The sequence below is a fragment of the Lagopus muta genome, chromosome 15 (assembly GCF_023343835.1).
Source record: "Lagopus muta isolate bLagMut1 chromosome 15, bLagMut1 primary, whole genome shotgun sequence".
In the NCBI taxonomy this organism is placed as follows: domain Eukaryota; kingdom Metazoa; phylum Chordata; class Aves; order Galliformes; family Phasianidae; genus Lagopus; species Lagopus muta.
In genome coordinates, this window is record NC_064447.1 from 109,638 (window position 1) to 127,490 (window position 17,853).

Below are 17,853 nucleotides of genomic sequence, written 5' to 3' on the forward strand. Positions count from 1 at the left end.
TTGCTGAGGGTGGCCATTATCCCCTCATCAAGGTCATTGATGAAGATGTTGAACAAGACCGGACCCAGCACAGACCCCTGAGGAACACCGCTGGTTACAGGCCTCCAACCGGACTCTGCACCACCAACAACGACCCTCTGTGCTCTGCCAGTCAGCCAGTTCTCAACCCACCTCACTGTCCACTCATCTATCCCACACTTCCTCAGCTTTGTTATAAGGACGTCATGGGGGACAGTATCAAATGCCTTGCTGAAATCAAGGTAGACTACATCCACTGCTCTCCCCCCATCCACCCAGCCAGAGACAACATCATAGAAGGCTACCAGGTTGGTCAAGCACGACCTCCCCCTTGTGAACCCGTGCTGACTACTCCTGATAACCTCCTCTTCTTCCAGTTGTCTGGAGATGACATCCAGTACAAGCTGTTCCATCACCTTTCCAGGGACAGAGGTGAGGCTGACTGGCCTATAATTGCCTGGGTCTTCCTTCTTGCCTTTTTTGAAGACCGGGGTGACGTTGGCTATCTTCCAGTCTTCAGGCACCTTCCCCGTCTTCCAAGACTTCTCAAAGATGACAGAGAGCGGTTCAGCAATCACCTCTGCCAGCTCCTTCAGCACCCGTGGATGAATCCCATCGGGTCCCATGGATTTCTGAACATTGATGTTGCCTAGGCGCTCCCGGACCACCTCTTCCCTGACAGAAGGGGGGTCTTCCATTCCCCAGATCCTCTCACTAATCTCCAGGGTCTCAGATTCCCAAGGGGGAGCTTTTTCACTGAAGACAGAAGCAAAGAAGGCATTCAGTATCTCCGCCTTCTCAGCATCCCCCGTTACCAGAACACCCCCGTCACTTAGCAGGGGAGCCACATTCTCCCTAGTCTTCCTTTTACTGTTAATGTACTTGAAAAAACCTTTTTTATTATCCTTTATCCCCTTTGCCAGATTTAATTCCAGGCGGGCTTTAGCCTTCCTTGTCGCATCCCTGCAGACCCTGACAACATTCCTGTATTCTTCCCAAGTAGTCAGACCCTTTTTCCACATTTCATGGGCCTTCTTCTTTCCTTTGAGTTTGCACACAAGCTCCTTGCTCATCCACACAGCTCTCCTGCCACCCTTTCCCGATTTCTTCCTCACAGGGACGCACCGATCCTGAGCTTGGAAGAAGAGCTGCTTAAATGCCGACCAGCTCTCACAGGCCCCCTTGCCTTCCAACACCCTAGCCCATGAGACAGCTCCAAGTAGGCCCCGAAAGAGATCGAAGAGCTCCACATGTGTCCCAAAAAGAAGCTGTGGGGCAGGTGAATATACATGGGTCCTACAGGAAAGCTATAGGGCAGTCCCACATGTGGATCCTATGGGATCCACCCCACAGCGCAGTCTGAGCCATAGCAAGATTCATAGCACAGCCCTGACCCAGAGAGAGAAATATGGGGGGACCTACAGAGAGATCAAGATCCACAGTGTGACCCATAGTAGGGCTGTGATCCACAGAGGAACCCATAGCAGGATCTGATCCATTGTGAGACCCATAGGGGGACTCAGACCCACAGGGGAGCTGTGACCCATAGAGGGGCCCCAAAGCAGGACACGTAAAGCATCCCATAGCAGGATGTGAACCATACTGAGGTGTGGCCCATAGCCCCTATAGCCAGACCCACAGGGAGCCCTGACCCATACATACGCCACCTGTTGCCCCCCCTTCCCACTCCCAGCCCCACAGAATTCCTTGGCCTCATAGAACTGTGGGGCAGTGACATTTATTGCTGAAAGAGCAATGGGGCGGCTCTACAACAGGCTCCGGCCCTGCACCAAGACCCCCAACTGCCCCATATCTCCCCACAGCAGCTCTACAACACTCCCAACCCCAAAGCAATCCCAAGCCCCATAGCAGCCCCAGCCCCACACACAGCGATGCTCCCCAGCCCCACAGCTGCCTCACAGCAGCCCCACTCCTCCCCCCAGCCCCACAGCACACCCATCCCCATTGCTGCCCCCTATCTCCCCATAGCAGTCCCATGTCATTCTCCAGCCCCACAGGTAGCACCCGCACATTTCTCCATCGCTGCCCCATAGCGCTCCCCAGCCCCACAACCACCCCCCATTTGCCCCCCCCCCCCCCCTCATTCTTTTTGAGCACCGGCCCCGCCGCCACCGGCCCCGCCGCCACCGGCCCCGCCGCCACCGGCCCCGCCGCCACCGGCCCCGCCGCCACCGGCCCCGCCGCCACCGGCCCCGCCGCCACCGGCCCCGCCGCCACCGGCCCCGCCGCCACCGGCCCCGCCGCCACCGGCCCCGCCCTCCCTCATCTCTTTGTAGTGCCGCCGGAAGAAGCCGACCTGGAGCGGAAGGGGCGGAGTCAGCGTCGACCGCTGTGGGCGGGGCCTCTCTGTAGCCCCGCCCCCCCCCCCCCCATTACCCCCTCAGAGACTGCTCCCCGCGCAGCCCCGCCCTCACCTTACGCAGCACCGCTCCCGCCGCAGCCGCCAGCAGCAGCCCTGCCGCCACCGCGCCCAGCGTGGGGCCCAGCGGCACCGGCGGGGATGCGGGGCGGAGCTCCGTGCGGACCTGCGGGACGGGGCGGGGTCAGCCGGGGGGTGGGACCAGGGGGCTCCGAGGGGCTCGGTGGGAACTATGGGGCTTCATTGGGTCTACGGGGCTCTATGAGGCTCCGGGGCACCCACGGGGTCTGTGAGGAGCTATGGGTTCTGTACGGCTCTGTGCGCCCAATGGGGCGCTATGGGGTCTACAAGGTTCTGTGGGCTCCGTCGGGTTTATGGGTGCTATAGGGTCTATAGGGTTCTAGGAGGTTTCGCGTGCTCAGCACGGTGCGTGGGGCTCTACGGACTTTACAGGGCTCTGGAGGGCCTGCGGGGCTCCACGCGCCCCACGGGGCTCAATGGGTCCCCCCTCCCAAAGCCCCGCCCACCTCCAGGCGGTCCCGCCCCACATTGCGGTAGCGCGGCTCGGGCTGCAGCTGAACGGAGCTCTCCAGTTCCACGTGGGGGAGGGGCAGCTGCCGGGAGAGGAGGGGGGGCACTGCGCCGCGGCCCCGCCCACAGCGCTCCCCCATGCCCACGCCCAGCCCCCCCCATCTCCCACCACATCTCAGACCCCATAGCACCCCACTCCTCCCGCAGCCCCACGGCACATCCAGCCCCGTGGCTGCCCCACACCTGCCCCATAGCAGCCTCGGCCCCGCAGCACAACCCACACGATAGCGTTCTCCAGCCCCATAGTAACCCTTTTGCAACCCCACAGCACTCGCCAGCCCCACAGCTGCTACCACATCTCCCCCTAACAGCCCCATAGCACATCCCAGCCCCGCGGCAGTCCCGCATTCCCCCATATATATCTCACTTCATAAAGTTCTCCGGCCCCACAGCCACCCCGCAGCACTCCCAGACCTATGGCAGCCCCATAAACTTCCCCAGCCCCATTGCATTCTCATGCCCTACAGCTGCCCCATGGCTGCCCCACAGCACCTCCAACCCCACATGTCCCCATCGCGTTCCCCATCCCCAAAGCTGCCCCCCGGGGCCATGCAAAAACCCCACAGACCCCATAGATCCCAACGGCCCTTCCCACACCACCACGCAGCCCCAATACCCCACCCCACATCTCCCTGCAGCCTCATATTACATACCACGTAACACCGTTCCACACCTCCCGACATCCCCACACCAAATACCGCCATATCCCCCCTACATCCTGCTGCCCCGCACCCACCTGCTGCACCCAGTTCCACCGCAGCCGCCCCCCAACGCTGAACTCCACGCCCCCGGGGGGCAGCGCGCGGCCCCACGGACAGCGCCACTCCTGGCAGGCGGCCACGCTGCAATCCTATTGGTGGAGAGCGGCCGGGGGGCGGGACCGGGGGTGGGGTTACAAAGGGGCAAAGGAACAGGGCGTGGCAAGGGGGCGGGGCGTACAGGGTGGGGTTACGGGGAAGGGGCGGGGCCATATAGAATCGATGCGCGAGAGGAACGAGGAGCACGTCCCAGGAAGACGGCGGGGCTAAGGGGAAGGGCGGGGCCATGTGGCAGCGGGGCGGAGCCGACGAGGGGCAGAGTTATGGGGAGAACGCGGCTTGGGGCGGGGGCAATAAAGGGGCGCGGCCAAGAGAAGGGGGTGGGGCCATGGGGCACTCACCACCACCGGGTTCCGCAGCAGGAGAGGGGTGGGGTCCTGAACCCCCGAGGAATACGGGGCAGGCACACAGCCCTGTGAGAGAATGGGGGGCACAGTGGGGCCAGCAGTCTGTGGGGGCAGAGCCCCCATAGCAGGTCTCATCTCTACAGAGGGACGCATTTCTATAGCAGAACTGTAGACCCTATAGCAAAACCCCAGCCGTGTAGGGAACCCCCACACCCGCAGGAAACCCCCAGCCCCACTGGGGACCCCCACACCTGGAGCAAATACCCAGCCCCATAGCGGACACCCCCATACAGTCAGCCCCATATCGTCAGCAGCTTCCAGTCCCAAAGGGAGCTCCCAGGCCCGCAGCAGGACTCAACCCCATTAGGGAACCCCCAGCCCCATAGTGAGGCCTATGAATGTCCCAATAGCAGGCCCCGATCTCCACAGTGGGGCCCAGCCCCATAAGGAACCTCTAGACCCATGGCTGACCCCCAGCCCCAAAGGGAACCCCCCAAACCCATAGGGGAACCCCTGACACATAGAGAAATCCAGCCCTACAGCAGGACCCATACCCATAGGGGAAACCAGACCCTATAGCAAAACCCTATCCCTGTAAGTGTCACCACCCCCCAACAATCCACAGCAGAGCCCCAGCCTCATAGGAGAACTCCAGACCCATAGCAGAATCCAAACCCGTAGCAGAACCTAGCCCCACAGTGGGACTCAACCCCATAGAAGATCCCCAAACCTACAGTGAGCCCCCATCCCCATAAGCATCTCCAGCCCCACAGAAGAACCCCATCCCCATAGGGCATCCCCAGACCCATAGAGGAATGCAGACCCACGGTGGAATCTGGCCCCATCGTGGTACCCAGACCCATACAGAACTCCCAGCCCCACAGCAGATCCCCGTGCACCTCCAGACCCATAGCAAGACCCGGACCAATAACAGGACCTGGCCCTGTAGCAGAACCCACCCACAGCAGGACCCAGGCCAACCCCAAACCTGCCGACCCCAGGAAGGGGGTTGGGGTCTGAGACCACTGGGGAGCGGGGGGCAGAGCTGTAGCGGGGGGGGGGGCAGGGACAAATGGGGCCGAAAGGACGCGACGGGACAGTGGGGGCCGCGGAACGACGAGGCCCAAGGAATTCTACGGCGCCCCACGCGTCCTGCGGGGCTCTACAGGCTTCTAGAGGACGTCGGGCTTTACGGGGCTACGGGGTTCCGCGGCGCGTCCCCAGGGCCCTCCGGGCTGCCCTTTGCTTCCGCGTCCCTTCCGGCCCCGCCCCCACCCGCGGCCCCGCCCGAACCTGCGGCCCCACCACCCAGAGCTCCTCCCAGAGCTCCGCGCCGCGCAGCCTCGTGGGCACTCGGACGGTGGCGTTGCCGGGGGGGCGGCGCGCGCCCTGCGCCGCCAGCTGGTAGCGGTGCTGAACTGCGGTCTGTCCTGCGGGCACCGAGCGCGTGGAGGACGGAGAGCTGCGGGGCGACGGGACGGCGCGTCAGGGTGCGGCCGGGCACCGCGGGGATGCGGGACGGCCGCGGGGACGGCGGGGGAACGCGTGGGGATGCGGGGGCGGCCGCGGAGATGTGGGGACGCTGGGGAACCCGCAGGGACGTCCCCTGTCCGTAGGGATGCGGCACGTTGGGTCGCGGGGACGGCCGTAGGGACGTGGGGTGACGGGGACGCCCATGGGGATGTGGGGAGGGGGACGGCTGTGTGGGGCGAGGAGACGCGGATACGGGGCGGCGGCACCGGGGGGATGTGGGGCACGTGGGGGGCCCACCTGGTGAGTAGCAGCACAACGCTGTACAGCACTGGGAGCACGGCACGCACCTGATGGGGGCTCACGGGTGGGGGGACGCTGCGGGGACAGCGGGACACGTGGGCTCACGTTGCATCACTGTGTCAGCCCCACAGTGTCACCACCTCACCCTGTGTCACCCACTGTCAGACACACAGCATCCCATCACGTCACACCGTGTCACAGTGCCACACAATGTCACAGTGTCACAAAACATCACACACAGTGTCACTGTCACAACCCCACAAGGGTCACACTGTGTCACATACTGCCACCCATGTCACTCACACCGTGTCACACCATGGCACATCACTGCGTCACTAACCGTGTCACCTCATGTCAGTGTCACGGTGTCACACTGTCACGCAGTGTCACACAACATCAAAGGAACCACCCCACCAGTGTCACATAGCACAGCGTTAGCACCACAGTATCACACCGTCACCCTCTATCAAATTCCCAATGTCACACCATGTCACACAGCATCACGTGATGTCACCGTGTCACACTGTCACCCAGTGTCACACCACGTCACACCATGTCACGATGTCACAGCCCCACACAGCACTGCAGTGCCACCCATGGCCGTGCGGTGTCACAGTGTGATGCTGCAGTGTCACCCACCTGCTGGCCAACGCCACCACCTCCACTCTGTCCCCCAACTCAGCCTCGTGGGGCACATCCATGGTGACAACAAACACGAGCTGGGGGGCACAGGATGTGGGGCTCAGCCCCATAGCACCCCATGGGGCCCCATGGAGTCCCATGGAGCTCCACAGGGCCCACAGCACCCCACAGAGACCCATAAGGCCCTATGGAGCCCCATAAAGCACACAGTGCCCCACAGAGCCCATGCAGTCTCATAGCTCTCCATGGCACCCCATGGAGCCCTTAGAGCTTCATAAACTACCATAGAGCCCACAGCACCCATAGCTCTCCATAGCACCCCACAGCATCTCATAGAACCCCCTAGATCCCACAGCACCCCACAGCATCTCACAGAGCCCCCTAGATCCCACAGCACCCCACAGCATCTCATAGAGCCCCCTAGATCCCACAGCACCCCACAGCATCTCATAGAGCCCCCTAGATCCCACAGCACCCCACAGCATCTCACAGAGCCCCCTAGATCCCACAGCACCCCACAGCATCTCACAGAGCCCCCTAGATCCCACAGCACCCCACAGCATCTCATAGAGCCCCCTAGATCCCACAGCACCCCACAGCATCTCATAGAGCCCCCTAGATCCCACAGCACCCCATGGCATCTCATAGTGCCCATAGGCCCATAGGGCCCATAGAGCCTTGAAACACCCCACAGAGCCCTTGGAGACTCACAGACTCCCTTAGAGCCTATAGCATCCCACAGAGCCCCACAGCACCCCACAGAGCCCCACAGCAGCCCACCTGCTGGCCGGCCCACAGCACAGGGTGGCTGATGTTGCAGAGGATGCGCCCACCTCCTGGAGACACTGAGCTGCAGTGCTGTGCCAGGGACCTGTGGTGGGGCTGTGGAGCACTGGGTCAGCAGTGGGAGGTGTGTGGAGGGACCTGAGGTGGGATCTGGGGGTGGGGTAAGGAGGTTTGGGGCCATCTGATTGGGGTTTGGTGTTTTGGGGACATGGGATTCTCTGTGGTCTTGAGGGCATCTGGAGAAACTCAGGGGTCTTGAGGGCCTCTGGATGGGATTGGGGTACGGGGACATGCAGGAACCTATAGGAACTTGAGGAAATCTGGGGCCTTGGGGACATCTGTAGAGGCTGTGAGGATCTCAAGGGCATCTGGATGGAGATTTGGGTGCTGTAATGACATCTATGGGGTCTTGAGAACACCGGGATGGGATTCTGGGGGTCCTGAGAGCATCCAGAGGGGCTCTGGGGGGCCTGAAGGAGTGTGGGGCAGCCCCTGTGGTGCGGCAGTTCCCCTGCTCCCCGTGGGCACCTGCAGTGCGGTGGCCTTGCGGTAGGAGAGCGCCTTGGGGTGCTGCAGCTCCACGTGGGCCCCATAGGCGTCCTCCCCGACGTTCTGCACGGTGACGGTGACGGTGACGTCCTCAGCGGCACCCACCACCAGCTCCTCCAGCCTATGGGGCGGCAGCATTGGGTGTGGGGCGGGGAGGTGGGGTGCCCCGCATGAGGTGAGGCCACGGGGGAGACATACCCTTGAAAGCCGAGGGCCACGCGCAGCTCGGGCACACACTGGTTGTCCTCACCACAGTTCTTCTCAAAGGGCAGCTGGGGGCCGGCGCACATGCCTCCATCCCAGCCTCCCAGCGCACGCCCCGGCTGCATCCATTCTGCTCCATCCCCCACATCTCCGTCCCATCCCTCCATCCCCCACATCTCCGTCCTGTCTCTCCATGTGCCCCACGTTTCCAACCCAACTTTTACATCCATTCCATGTCTCCATCCCTCCCAATGTCCATCCTGAATTTCCATCCCTTCTCCACTCACCCCAACCATCTCCATTCCATCCATCCCATCGCCTCCATCCCCATCCATCCCTCTCCCCATACCAATTCCCACCCCACATTCTCCACCCACCCCACGCACCCATCCCGTCCCTCCAATCCCATCCCATCCCTCCATCCACGCACCCCAAATTCCCACTGCAACCGTCTCCGTCCTGTCCCTCCCTCCCATCGCACCCTCTCCATCCCCATCCCACCTCCCCCCACCCCACACTGCCATCCCATCCCATCCCACCCCACCCCACCCCACCCCATCCCATCCTTCCGTCCCACCTTCTCCAGGCGCCCACCGCAGCTCAGAACATTTCCTGAACACCTCCCGACCACCTCGCCCGCCCCAGGCCCCCACCCACCTCTCACCCCCCGCTCTCCCTCCCCTCTCGCCCCCCGCCGTTCCCGTACCGCGGCGCTCACGGCCCACTGCGTGTCGCGGCTGAGCGCCACGCGCAGCCCCTGCTCGTGCTGCAGCGCGTCCCCGCGCGCTTCGAAGGCCACCCGCAGCCCCACGGGGCTCAGCGTGTCTGCCGGGCAGCCCTGGGGACCCACACACAGCGCCCGTGGCGGCGGCGGCCCCGCGCGGGGCAGCTCCGCGCCCCCGGCACCCGCGCCGCACGCACCGCCAGAGCGACGCCGAAGGTCCGGCAGCGGAGCCCTTCGGCCACGTGCGCGGTCCCGTTGCTCCTGGCGCCGCCCGGCACGAAGACGGCGCGCGCGGCGCGGCCGGGGTCCAAGTGCAGGCGGTAGCGGAGGGCGGCGCCGAGGGAACCTGCGGGCGGCAGGACGCGGCGCTGCGCGGCTCCGCGGGGCGCTGTGGGGCCCGGCGGGTCGGGGGGCGTCGGGAGGGGTTGCTGGCGAGGGCCGATGGGACTCGAAGGGTCCTGAGGGCACCCGGAGGGGCTGGGGGTCCCACGGGTAGCCGATGGGTGGGCGCCCGCCCACGGGGGGCCCGTGCTCTCACCCAAGCTGTCACGGCTCTTCTTGGTGCCGACAAAGCATACTTCGGCTGTGGTCACCACCGCGGCCCCGGCGGCGCTCAGCTCCTCCTCCTCTGCCCGGTGGCAGTCGAGGGCAGACGTCGGGATTTCCGGGGGACTGAAGGTCACCGTCACCTCAACCTTCAGCAGGGGTGGGGACCTGCGGGGGCGGCGGCGTGGAGGAGGGGAGAACGTGGGGTGGGGTGAGGTGGGAAGGGGTTGCAGGTGGGGGTCGGGGTGGGGACGTGGACAGGTTGTGGTTGGGAATGGGAATGGGTATGGAGATGGGGTGGGGGTGGGATGGGACGTGGCTGGTTGAGTTTGGGGATGGGGAGTTAGGGCTGGTGTTTGGCCGGGATTAGGGTCAGAGATGGCAATGTATGGGGCTAGGCCGTTTGAGCTGGGGATGGTATGGGGCTGGGATTGGCAATGGGGCTCTGGTGCGGCACTCCCACCTGAGCAGCAGCACCTGTCCCTGTGCGCCTACGGCCAAGTCCGGCAGTCTGTCCCCTGTCAGGTCGCGGCCCCCACTCAGCGCCTGCCCAAAGTGCTGCGGGGCGCTGCGGAACGAGGAGCCTGCAATGCGCTGTGGAGGACAGAACGCACGAGGGTGGGACCCGACCTCCAAGCGGCAGCTGTGCACTGTGGGGTCTGTGGGACCTGGGGGCTCTGAAGGGCCCTTCGGGGTCTTTGGGATCTATGGGACGCTGTGGGGTTCAGTGGTTCTCAGTGGGGTGGTCCCACCTGGCTGTAGTGGTCACTTATGCCACCCTTCTCCCCACAGAAGATGTAGACGGCGCCACGCTCGTCATCCTCCATGGGAGCACCCACGGCCACATCATGCAGCCCGTCCCCGTCGATGTCCCCAAGGCGAGCAACGCTGGCCCCAAAGCGCCCCAGTGGGTGTCCGGCCTGACCCCGCAGCATCCGGTGGCACCACAGTGCACGGCCCTACAGCAAGCAACACGTGGGGGGCGCGGGGACAGGTGTGGGTCAAGGCTGGGACAGGAATGGGAATGGGAATGGGATGGGATGAAGATAGGGGTGGGGATAGGGATGGGGGTAAGGATGGGATGGGTGAGGAGATAGGGATGGGATGGGGTGGGGTGGGATGGGATGGGATGGGATGGGATGGGATGGGATGGGATGGGATGGGATGGGATGGGGTGGGATGGGATGGGATGGAATGGGGTGGGATGGGGTGGGGAGGGATGGGGTGGGATGGGATGGGATGGGGTGGGGTGGTGTGGCATGGGATGGTGTGGGGTGGGGTGAGGATGGGATGGGTGTGGGGATAGGGATGGGGATGGAGTTGGGATAGGGGTTGGACTGGGGTTGGTTTGCAGTTGACTTATTGACTAGCTGAGCACCATGGGGCCGTGCTGGGGGTCCGTACCTGTGGCAGCACCGTGCAGACCTCCACGCGTCCCCCGGTGCCGTCTCCGTAGAACATGGGGACCCCCACCAGCAGTGCCACACCATCCCCTGACCCCTCCAGAGCGCAGAGCGCTGCCCCAAAGTAGGAGCCCACCTGTGGGTGACAGTGTCAGCCTCGGGGCTCCTCCCGCCCCATGCCATGCCCCACACGTCCCCCCCGCCATCACCTGCCGCCCCATGGCGTCAGAGCGCAGCTCCCACTTCCCCCCGTGGTGCAGCACGAAGAGGAGCAGGCGGCCCACGTGGTGATACCGGGGGGCACCCAGCACCAGCGCCCGGAGCCCCCCCAGGGACAGAGACTCAGTGGCGTAACCTGCGGGCAGGGGGGCAGCGGGTCAGACCCATGGGGGGGGTGGCCCTGCAGCTCCTCGTGGGGTCATGGGGACATCCACAGCTCTGGGACCCCCATGGGATCATTGCCGCACCCAAGACCCACACAGCGACAGCTCTGTCTCTATGGGGACCCCGTCATCTCCTGGACTGTCACAACAGCCCCAAGAGCCCCGTGAATGCCCTGAGACCCCCCCCAAAACTCCGTTATCCCCATGGGATCACCACCATCCCATCGCCCTTGTGAGAGCCCCTCTATCTCCATGACCCAAGTGGGGACAGCCACCGACCCCAAAACCCCCGCGGGTGGCCCACTGCCCCCTGATCATCAGGAGGACTCCAACATCCCCTCGGGGATGCCCTCCACCAAGAGACCCCCATGAGGGTGCCGAGACCCCCCGCCAAACAGAGACCCCTCTGAGGAGCCCAGGACCCCAGGTCCTCACCCAGGTACGCGTCGCTCGCGCCCCCAGCCCCTTCGGATGCGTTGACAAAGGCGACCTTCCCATCGGCCCCGTAGACAAAGGCCCCTCCGGCCCAGTCATAGGCGCCCACTGCTCCGAGCACCGCCCCCTCCTGCAGCGGGGAGGGTGGGGAGGGGTTGGGGGGCTGAGCAGGGCGGGATGGGGCCCTGAGGATCTCAGGTGGGCTTAGGGGTGTCTGAAGGGGGTCGAGGAGTCCTGGGGAACTCTGGCAGGTTTGGGGGCATCCGGTGGGTCCCTGTGGGTCTACGGAGCTCTGTGGCGCTCCGCGGGCTCTATGGGGCTCTGCGGCACCTCGGGGGCCGCATGGGGTTGTGACGGGCTTCAGGTCTGTGCAGACAGGCGTGTGGTGCTGGGCTGGCGGTGGGGACACTCACGGGGGTGAGCAGAGCGCTGAAGCCCTCCTGAGCCATCTCCAGCTGGAAGGAGCTCCCGAAGGCCGGCTGGGTCCCTGGGGGCACGGTGGGGTGAGCTGGGCCCTGGCGCCCCACGGGGCCGCGCCGCAGAGCCATACCTTCGATGGCGAAGATCTTGTCCTGCAGCTGCTCCTGGATGCCGCGCAGTGCCTCAAAGTTGTCCACACGGAAGACGTGCGCCTCGGGGGGGGGCGAGGCGATGGTCTGCAGCTCCGCCACCGCCTTGGGGTCCTTGAAGGCGCTGCCCACCTGCGGGGACGTCGCTCACGGTGTCCCACCGCCCCGCCGTCACACAGCCGTCCCCGAGCTCTGGGTGTCCCGCTGCCCCTGCTGCTCCCCACGCCGTCAGTGCCTCGGAGCTCGCGGGGCCCGTGCTCTGGTGTCCCAACCCTCTTGGCATCCCCACAACTTGACATCGCACTGGCGTCCCCCGTGCTCCTGGTGTCACCGCAGCATGAGGTGCCCTCGCGTCCTGCGTCATCTCTGCGTCCCCATGGCCTCCATCTCACCTGGGTGTCCCCCAGAGCTCCCCGTGTCCCCGCGGTGCCCCCACGCTCCGGTGTCCTGGCACTCTGCGCCCCTTCTCACTGCCCCACGTTCCTGGTGGCACCTCCATGCCCCAACCTCTCAGTGTCCCCAGTGCCTCTGTGTGGAGCCCCCGCCCCCGTCGCTCTCGGTGTCCCCCCAATGTCCCTCGGGTGCCCCCACAGCTACTGGCGCCCCATAGAGCCCCCTACATCCCACAGAGCCCCGTGGCGTCCCATAGTGCCCGACGGACCCCACGGAGCCTCATGATGCCCCGCAGAGCCCTGAGAGACTCAGAGAGCCCTATAGAGCCCCACGGTTCTTGGGGAGGATTTGGGGGAATTTGGGGTTTGGGGATTGGCATTGGGGTTTTCTGGGGGGAGGGACTTGGGTTATGATTTGGGGGCAGTTTGGAGGAATTTGGGGCTCGTGATTTTTGGGGACGGTTTGGTGGCAAATTGGGGGGAATGTGGGTTTTGGGTGATGAGTTTGGGGTTTGGGGGAAGGGGTTTGGGGCATGGTTTGGGGGGAATGAGCAGAATTGGGGCCTTTGGGTGGGTGTGGGGTTATGGAGTGGGGGGGGGGGGGGGTGGAGCTTTTGGTCAGGCTTCGGGTGGGAGCCGGGGAGAATTTGTGGGGAATCTGGGGGACAGGTCTGGTTTTGGGGATTCGTTAGGGAGTTGTGGAGGTGCATCGGGTGGATTTGGGATTCTTGGTTTTTCCGTGGGGGAATTGGCGCTTGGGGGCGAATTTGGGATTTGGGAGCTTTGGGGATTGGGTTTGGGGCACGGGAGATGGATTTTGTGGTTTGAGGGTTTTGAGAGGCGGATTGTGGGAGAGGAATTTGCGGCCTTTGGAGATGAATTCAGGATTTCGGGTTTTTGGGGGATGATTTGGGGAGAATTTGCAGGAATTTGGGCATTTTGGGTAAGGACTTCGAGGAGAGCGCGGGCATTCGGGGCGTTTTGAGGACGGATTCGGGGCAGGATTTGGGGTCCCGCAGGGATGCGGGGCGAGGAGCTCGGCACGCCGGCTCACCCCGATGGCGTAGCGGACGACCCCGGCGCGCTCGGCCTCCGGGATGACGTCGCCGTACTGCAGCGCGTCGCCGTACTTCTGCCCGTCCGTCACCACGATCAGCGCCTTGGAGGCCCCCGCGCGGCTCCCCGCCAACACCCGCGTCCTGCGCGCAGCGGCGTCAGCGCCGGGCGGGCGGGGGCGAGGGGAGGGAAGGGGGGTGGGCGGCAGGGGGACGCACAGCGCGACGCGGATGGCGGAGGCCGTTTGCGTGACGCCTCTGCGCTGCTCCACCCCCAGCAGCAGCCGCTCCAGGTCCTCCGCCGGCAGGCGGTCGAAGTCGGGGAAGCCCACGTGCACCTCCACGCCGGTGGAGAACTGCAGCACTGCGAACTGCGGGCCGCGGCCACGGCACCCATCGTACCGCGCGCGGCCCCCGCAGAGCCCCTCAGAGCCCCTCGCAGCCCCATGGCCCCGCAGAGCCCCACAGCGCCCCGCAGCCCAACGTGGAGCCCACGTGGCCCCACGGAACCCCGCAGAGCTCCGCTCCCCTTAGCCTCCAATAACGCCCCGCAGAGCCCCACAGCATCCCACAGAAACCCACAGAGCCTCACAGGGCCCCACAGCACCCCACAAAGCCCCACACGTTACACTAGGTGCCCCATATATTATGTGGGGCAACCACAGGTACCCATAAATTTCATGGGGCAGCTCCAAACACAGCGGGACGCCCCGCAAGGGATGTCAGGCAGTGCAGAGCTGAGTCTGGGCGCCCCATAGATTCACTTGGGTAACCCAAGAATTCTATGGAGCGCCCCATAGATTCTGTGGGGCCCTGCTGCGGGGCAGCCCCATAGCACCGTGTGTCACGCACGCGGGTGTTGGTCCCACGGAAGCGTTTGATGATTTCGATGACGAATGTCTTCATCTGCCAGAAGTCAAACGCTGCCACGCTTCCGGAGCCGTCCATCAGGAACACGATGTCGGAGGACGATGTGGGGCAAGCTGTGGGGCAGGTGGTGGGGCAGGCGGTGGAGTGCAGCAGTTTGGTGAGTCTCATCAAACCCGTCCCCACCCACAGATCCCACTGAACCCAACGCTGAGTCTTTGCCCCACAGATCCCAATGACAACAGCATTGGATCCTTTCTGCCTCGCGTCTGCCCCATAGATGCTATATCTGCCCCATAGATCTCACCAACAACGGCACTGTGTCTTCTCCGCCCCATGTCCACCCCACAGATCCCAGTGACAATGACATTAGGACTTCTGTGCCCCATCCTGGCCCCACAGAACCCACAGACGACGGTGCTGGGTCTTCTCTACCCCACAGAGCCCCTCTGCCCCACCGCTGCCCCCCACGTGCCCCATACCTCGTGGGGTGGTCACTAGGGAGCCATCGAGGAAGCACAACCCCGGAACCTCCGCGTTCTCCCCACACATCCGCTGCGCCATCGGGCCACAGGCCTGCACCCCACAGCATCCCACAGAGATCCACAGTGACCCATAGCACTCCATAGAGCCCCACAGCACTCCAGAGAGCCCCACAGTTCCCCATAGAGCCCCCATAGCATCCCATAGAGCCCCGGAGAGATCCATAGTGCCCCACAGAGAACCACAGTGACCCATAGCATCTCATAGAGACCAACAGCACCCCACACAGACCCACAGTGACCCACAGAGACACACAAAGCCCCATAGAACCCATTGGGCTCAATAGACCCCCATAAACCCCATAGTAACCCACAATACCCCACAGAGCTCCACAGCACCCATAGAGACCCACAGAACCCCACAGAACCCATAGAGCCCAGCAGACCCCAAACTCCATAGTGACCCATAGCACCCCACAGAGACATAAAGCCTACAGAGCCTGACAGACACCATAGACCTGTGAGAGCCCCACAGCACCCCATAGCACCCACCAGGAGCTGGGATCCGTTGGCTGCCATGGACATTCCCATTGCCATGGGACCCGTATCCAGGAGGTCTGTGGGGCAGGGAACCCCATAGCACCCACACTTGTGGAGCAGCTCCAAAACTTGCCAAAGGACTCATGTGTGGGGCAGCACCACACCACCCCCTGCCCCATAACCTGCCATTGGGACCCCCTCCGATCTGCCTGATATCTTCCCATAGGACTCATACATTGAGGCCACCCCACAACTTCCCACTCGGACCCATACATCAAGGCTGCCCCATAACATCCCATTAAGGTCCACATATAGTACTGCCCCACAACTCCCTCAGGACTCACACATTTGGGGCTGCCCCACACATGTGAGGCTACCCCACAAACTCCCCATTCAGTTCCACATACTGTGGCTGCCCCACATCCCTCCCCCCTTCCCCGGCCCACCCCACAACTCCCCATGAGACACACATTTGAGGCAGCTGCACACCACACCATGTGCCCCACATGTGTGGGGCTGCCCCATAGCTCTCACCACCAACATCTGCATCCCTGCAACTCTTCTCCCCCACACGGCATCGATAGACACGGCCTCGGCCTCCCAAGTCCAGGGGAGCCCCAACCAGCACCCTGTGATGGGAGGATGTGGGGCTCAGTTGGGTGCTCCATAGATCCCATTGGGTGACCCACAGATTCACTTAGATACCCCTTCAATTCTATAGGGCACCACACAGATTACACTGGGTCCCCACAGACTATGTGGGGCAGTCATAGAGTCAGCAGGGAGCCCCCTAGGACATATGGGGCGCTCCATAGGTTCCATGGGGCACCACTAAATTCAGTGGGGCACCGCATAGATTAAACAGACCACCCTACAGATTCAGTGGTGTGTCCCACAGATTCCGTGGGGCAGCCCTAGATTACTTGGGGGGATAGATGGATTCAGTAGGGTAACCACAGATTCCCATAGGGTGCCCCATCAATTCTGTGGGGCAGTCACAGAGTCAGTAGGGAGCCCATAGGTTATGTGGGGCACCCCATGGATTCACATAGGTACCCCATAGATTATGTGGGCTGCCCTATAGGTCACACTGGCCACCCTATAGCTTCCATGGGGCACTGCACAGACTGTGGGGCATCTCAAAATTCAGTGGGGCACCACACAGATTCTCCAGAGCATCCCACAGGTTATGTAGAGCGCCGCACAGCTTCTGTAAGTCACCCTCTAAGTTCCATGGGGTGCCTCATAGATTTCTATGGGGTGCCCTACAGATAACCACAGTGGGCTCCCATTTGCCCCATGAGCCACCCAATACATTCCACGAGCCACCCCAAATATTCTATGGGGCACCCCATGTATTCTGTGGGTTGCCCCACGGAATCCTGGGGAGGCTCCACAAGCTGTGGGGCAGCTCCATACCCGTCGTCGCTCTGTGCCACACTGAGGCCGAAGGAACCAGGACCCTCAAAGGCCACAGCAGAGTCCAAGTCGAGGGCAGAGCTGCAGCTGTGGGGCAGAGCTGTGGGGCGGGGGACACCCATGGGGACCCATACAGCCCATAGCCTCCACAGAGTCCACATTGCCCCATAGGGCTCTGTAGACCCCACAGAGCCCCACAGAGCCCCATTAAGTCCCAAAGGATCCCACAGAGCCTCATAGAACTCACAGAATCCCATAGAGCCCCACAGATCCCACAAAGCCACACAGGCACCCCATGTTCCCCATTGTCCCTCTGTCCCCATATGTCCCCATGTCCTCCCCCACCCCTGTGTCCTCCAGGTCCCTCCACCCCTCCATGTCCCCATGTGCCCCCGCATCCTCAAGTCCCCTGTATGTCCACATGTCCCCAATGTCCCCACATGTCCCCAGTGTGCCCCCCATGTCCCCCGGTTTTCCCCATCCCAATATATCCCCCCTCATCACCCCACATCCCAATATCACCCCTCCTCACCCGACCCCCCCACATTCCCATATTGCTCCTCGTGACCCTGTATCTCCACTGACCTCCAATGTCCCCCCATGTCCCCACATCCCTCCACTGTCACACCGCCCCCCCATTTCTCCCCACATCCCCACGCTCCCTCCCATCCCCACGCGCCCCATCCCAACGTGTCCCCGGTGGCCCCAAAAGCACCGCATTTGGCTCCAGACCTGCGCCGAGCAGCAGCAGCACCCACAGCCCCATGGCGGGGAGCAGGGAGGTCTGCCCCACACCCACAGCCCACGCGCGGCCGTGGGGGGCGGAAGTGGGGAGAGGGGGCGGGGAAGGGCTGAGAGAGCCAAAAAAGGGCAAAAGCCAAACGGGTCTGCTCCGGAACTCTGCCCCACAGCCACCCCGTAACTGCCCCA

At 63.4% G+C, this 17,853-nt stretch overlaps 1 protein-coding gene across 1 annotated transcript; it reads right to left on the reverse strand.

Annotated features, from left to right (window-relative positions):
• Positions 1-2,119: 2,119 nt before the first annotated feature.
• On the reverse strand, positions 2,120-17,759 carry LOC125700905 (integrin alpha-D-like). Its single transcript, XM_048962191.1, has 29 exons — positions 17,656-17,759; positions 16,924-17,023; positions 16,039-16,133; positions 15,517-15,581; positions 14,965-15,058; positions 14,468-14,598; positions 13,835-13,986; positions 13,615-13,759; positions 12,150-12,300; positions 12,013-12,086; positions 11,600-11,729; positions 10,991-11,136; positions 10,783-10,917; positions 10,131-10,337; positions 9,842-9,972; positions 9,371-9,546; positions 9,030-9,178; positions 8,815-8,946; positions 8,103-8,176; positions 7,884-8,025; positions 7,350-7,451; positions 6,567-6,646; positions 5,925-6,002; positions 5,448-5,616; positions 4,149-4,220; positions 3,726-3,839; positions 2,926-3,012; positions 2,454-2,564; positions 2,120-2,335 (listed from the first exon to the last, which is right to left on the reverse strand). The coding sequence occupies exons 1-29, from the start codon at positions 17,687-17,689 to the stop codon at positions 2,120-2,122; spliced, it is 3,492 nt and encodes a 1,163-aa protein (XP_048818148.1). The 5' UTR covers positions 17,690-17,759.
• Between the last annotated feature and the right edge of the window lie 94 nt (positions 17,760-17,853).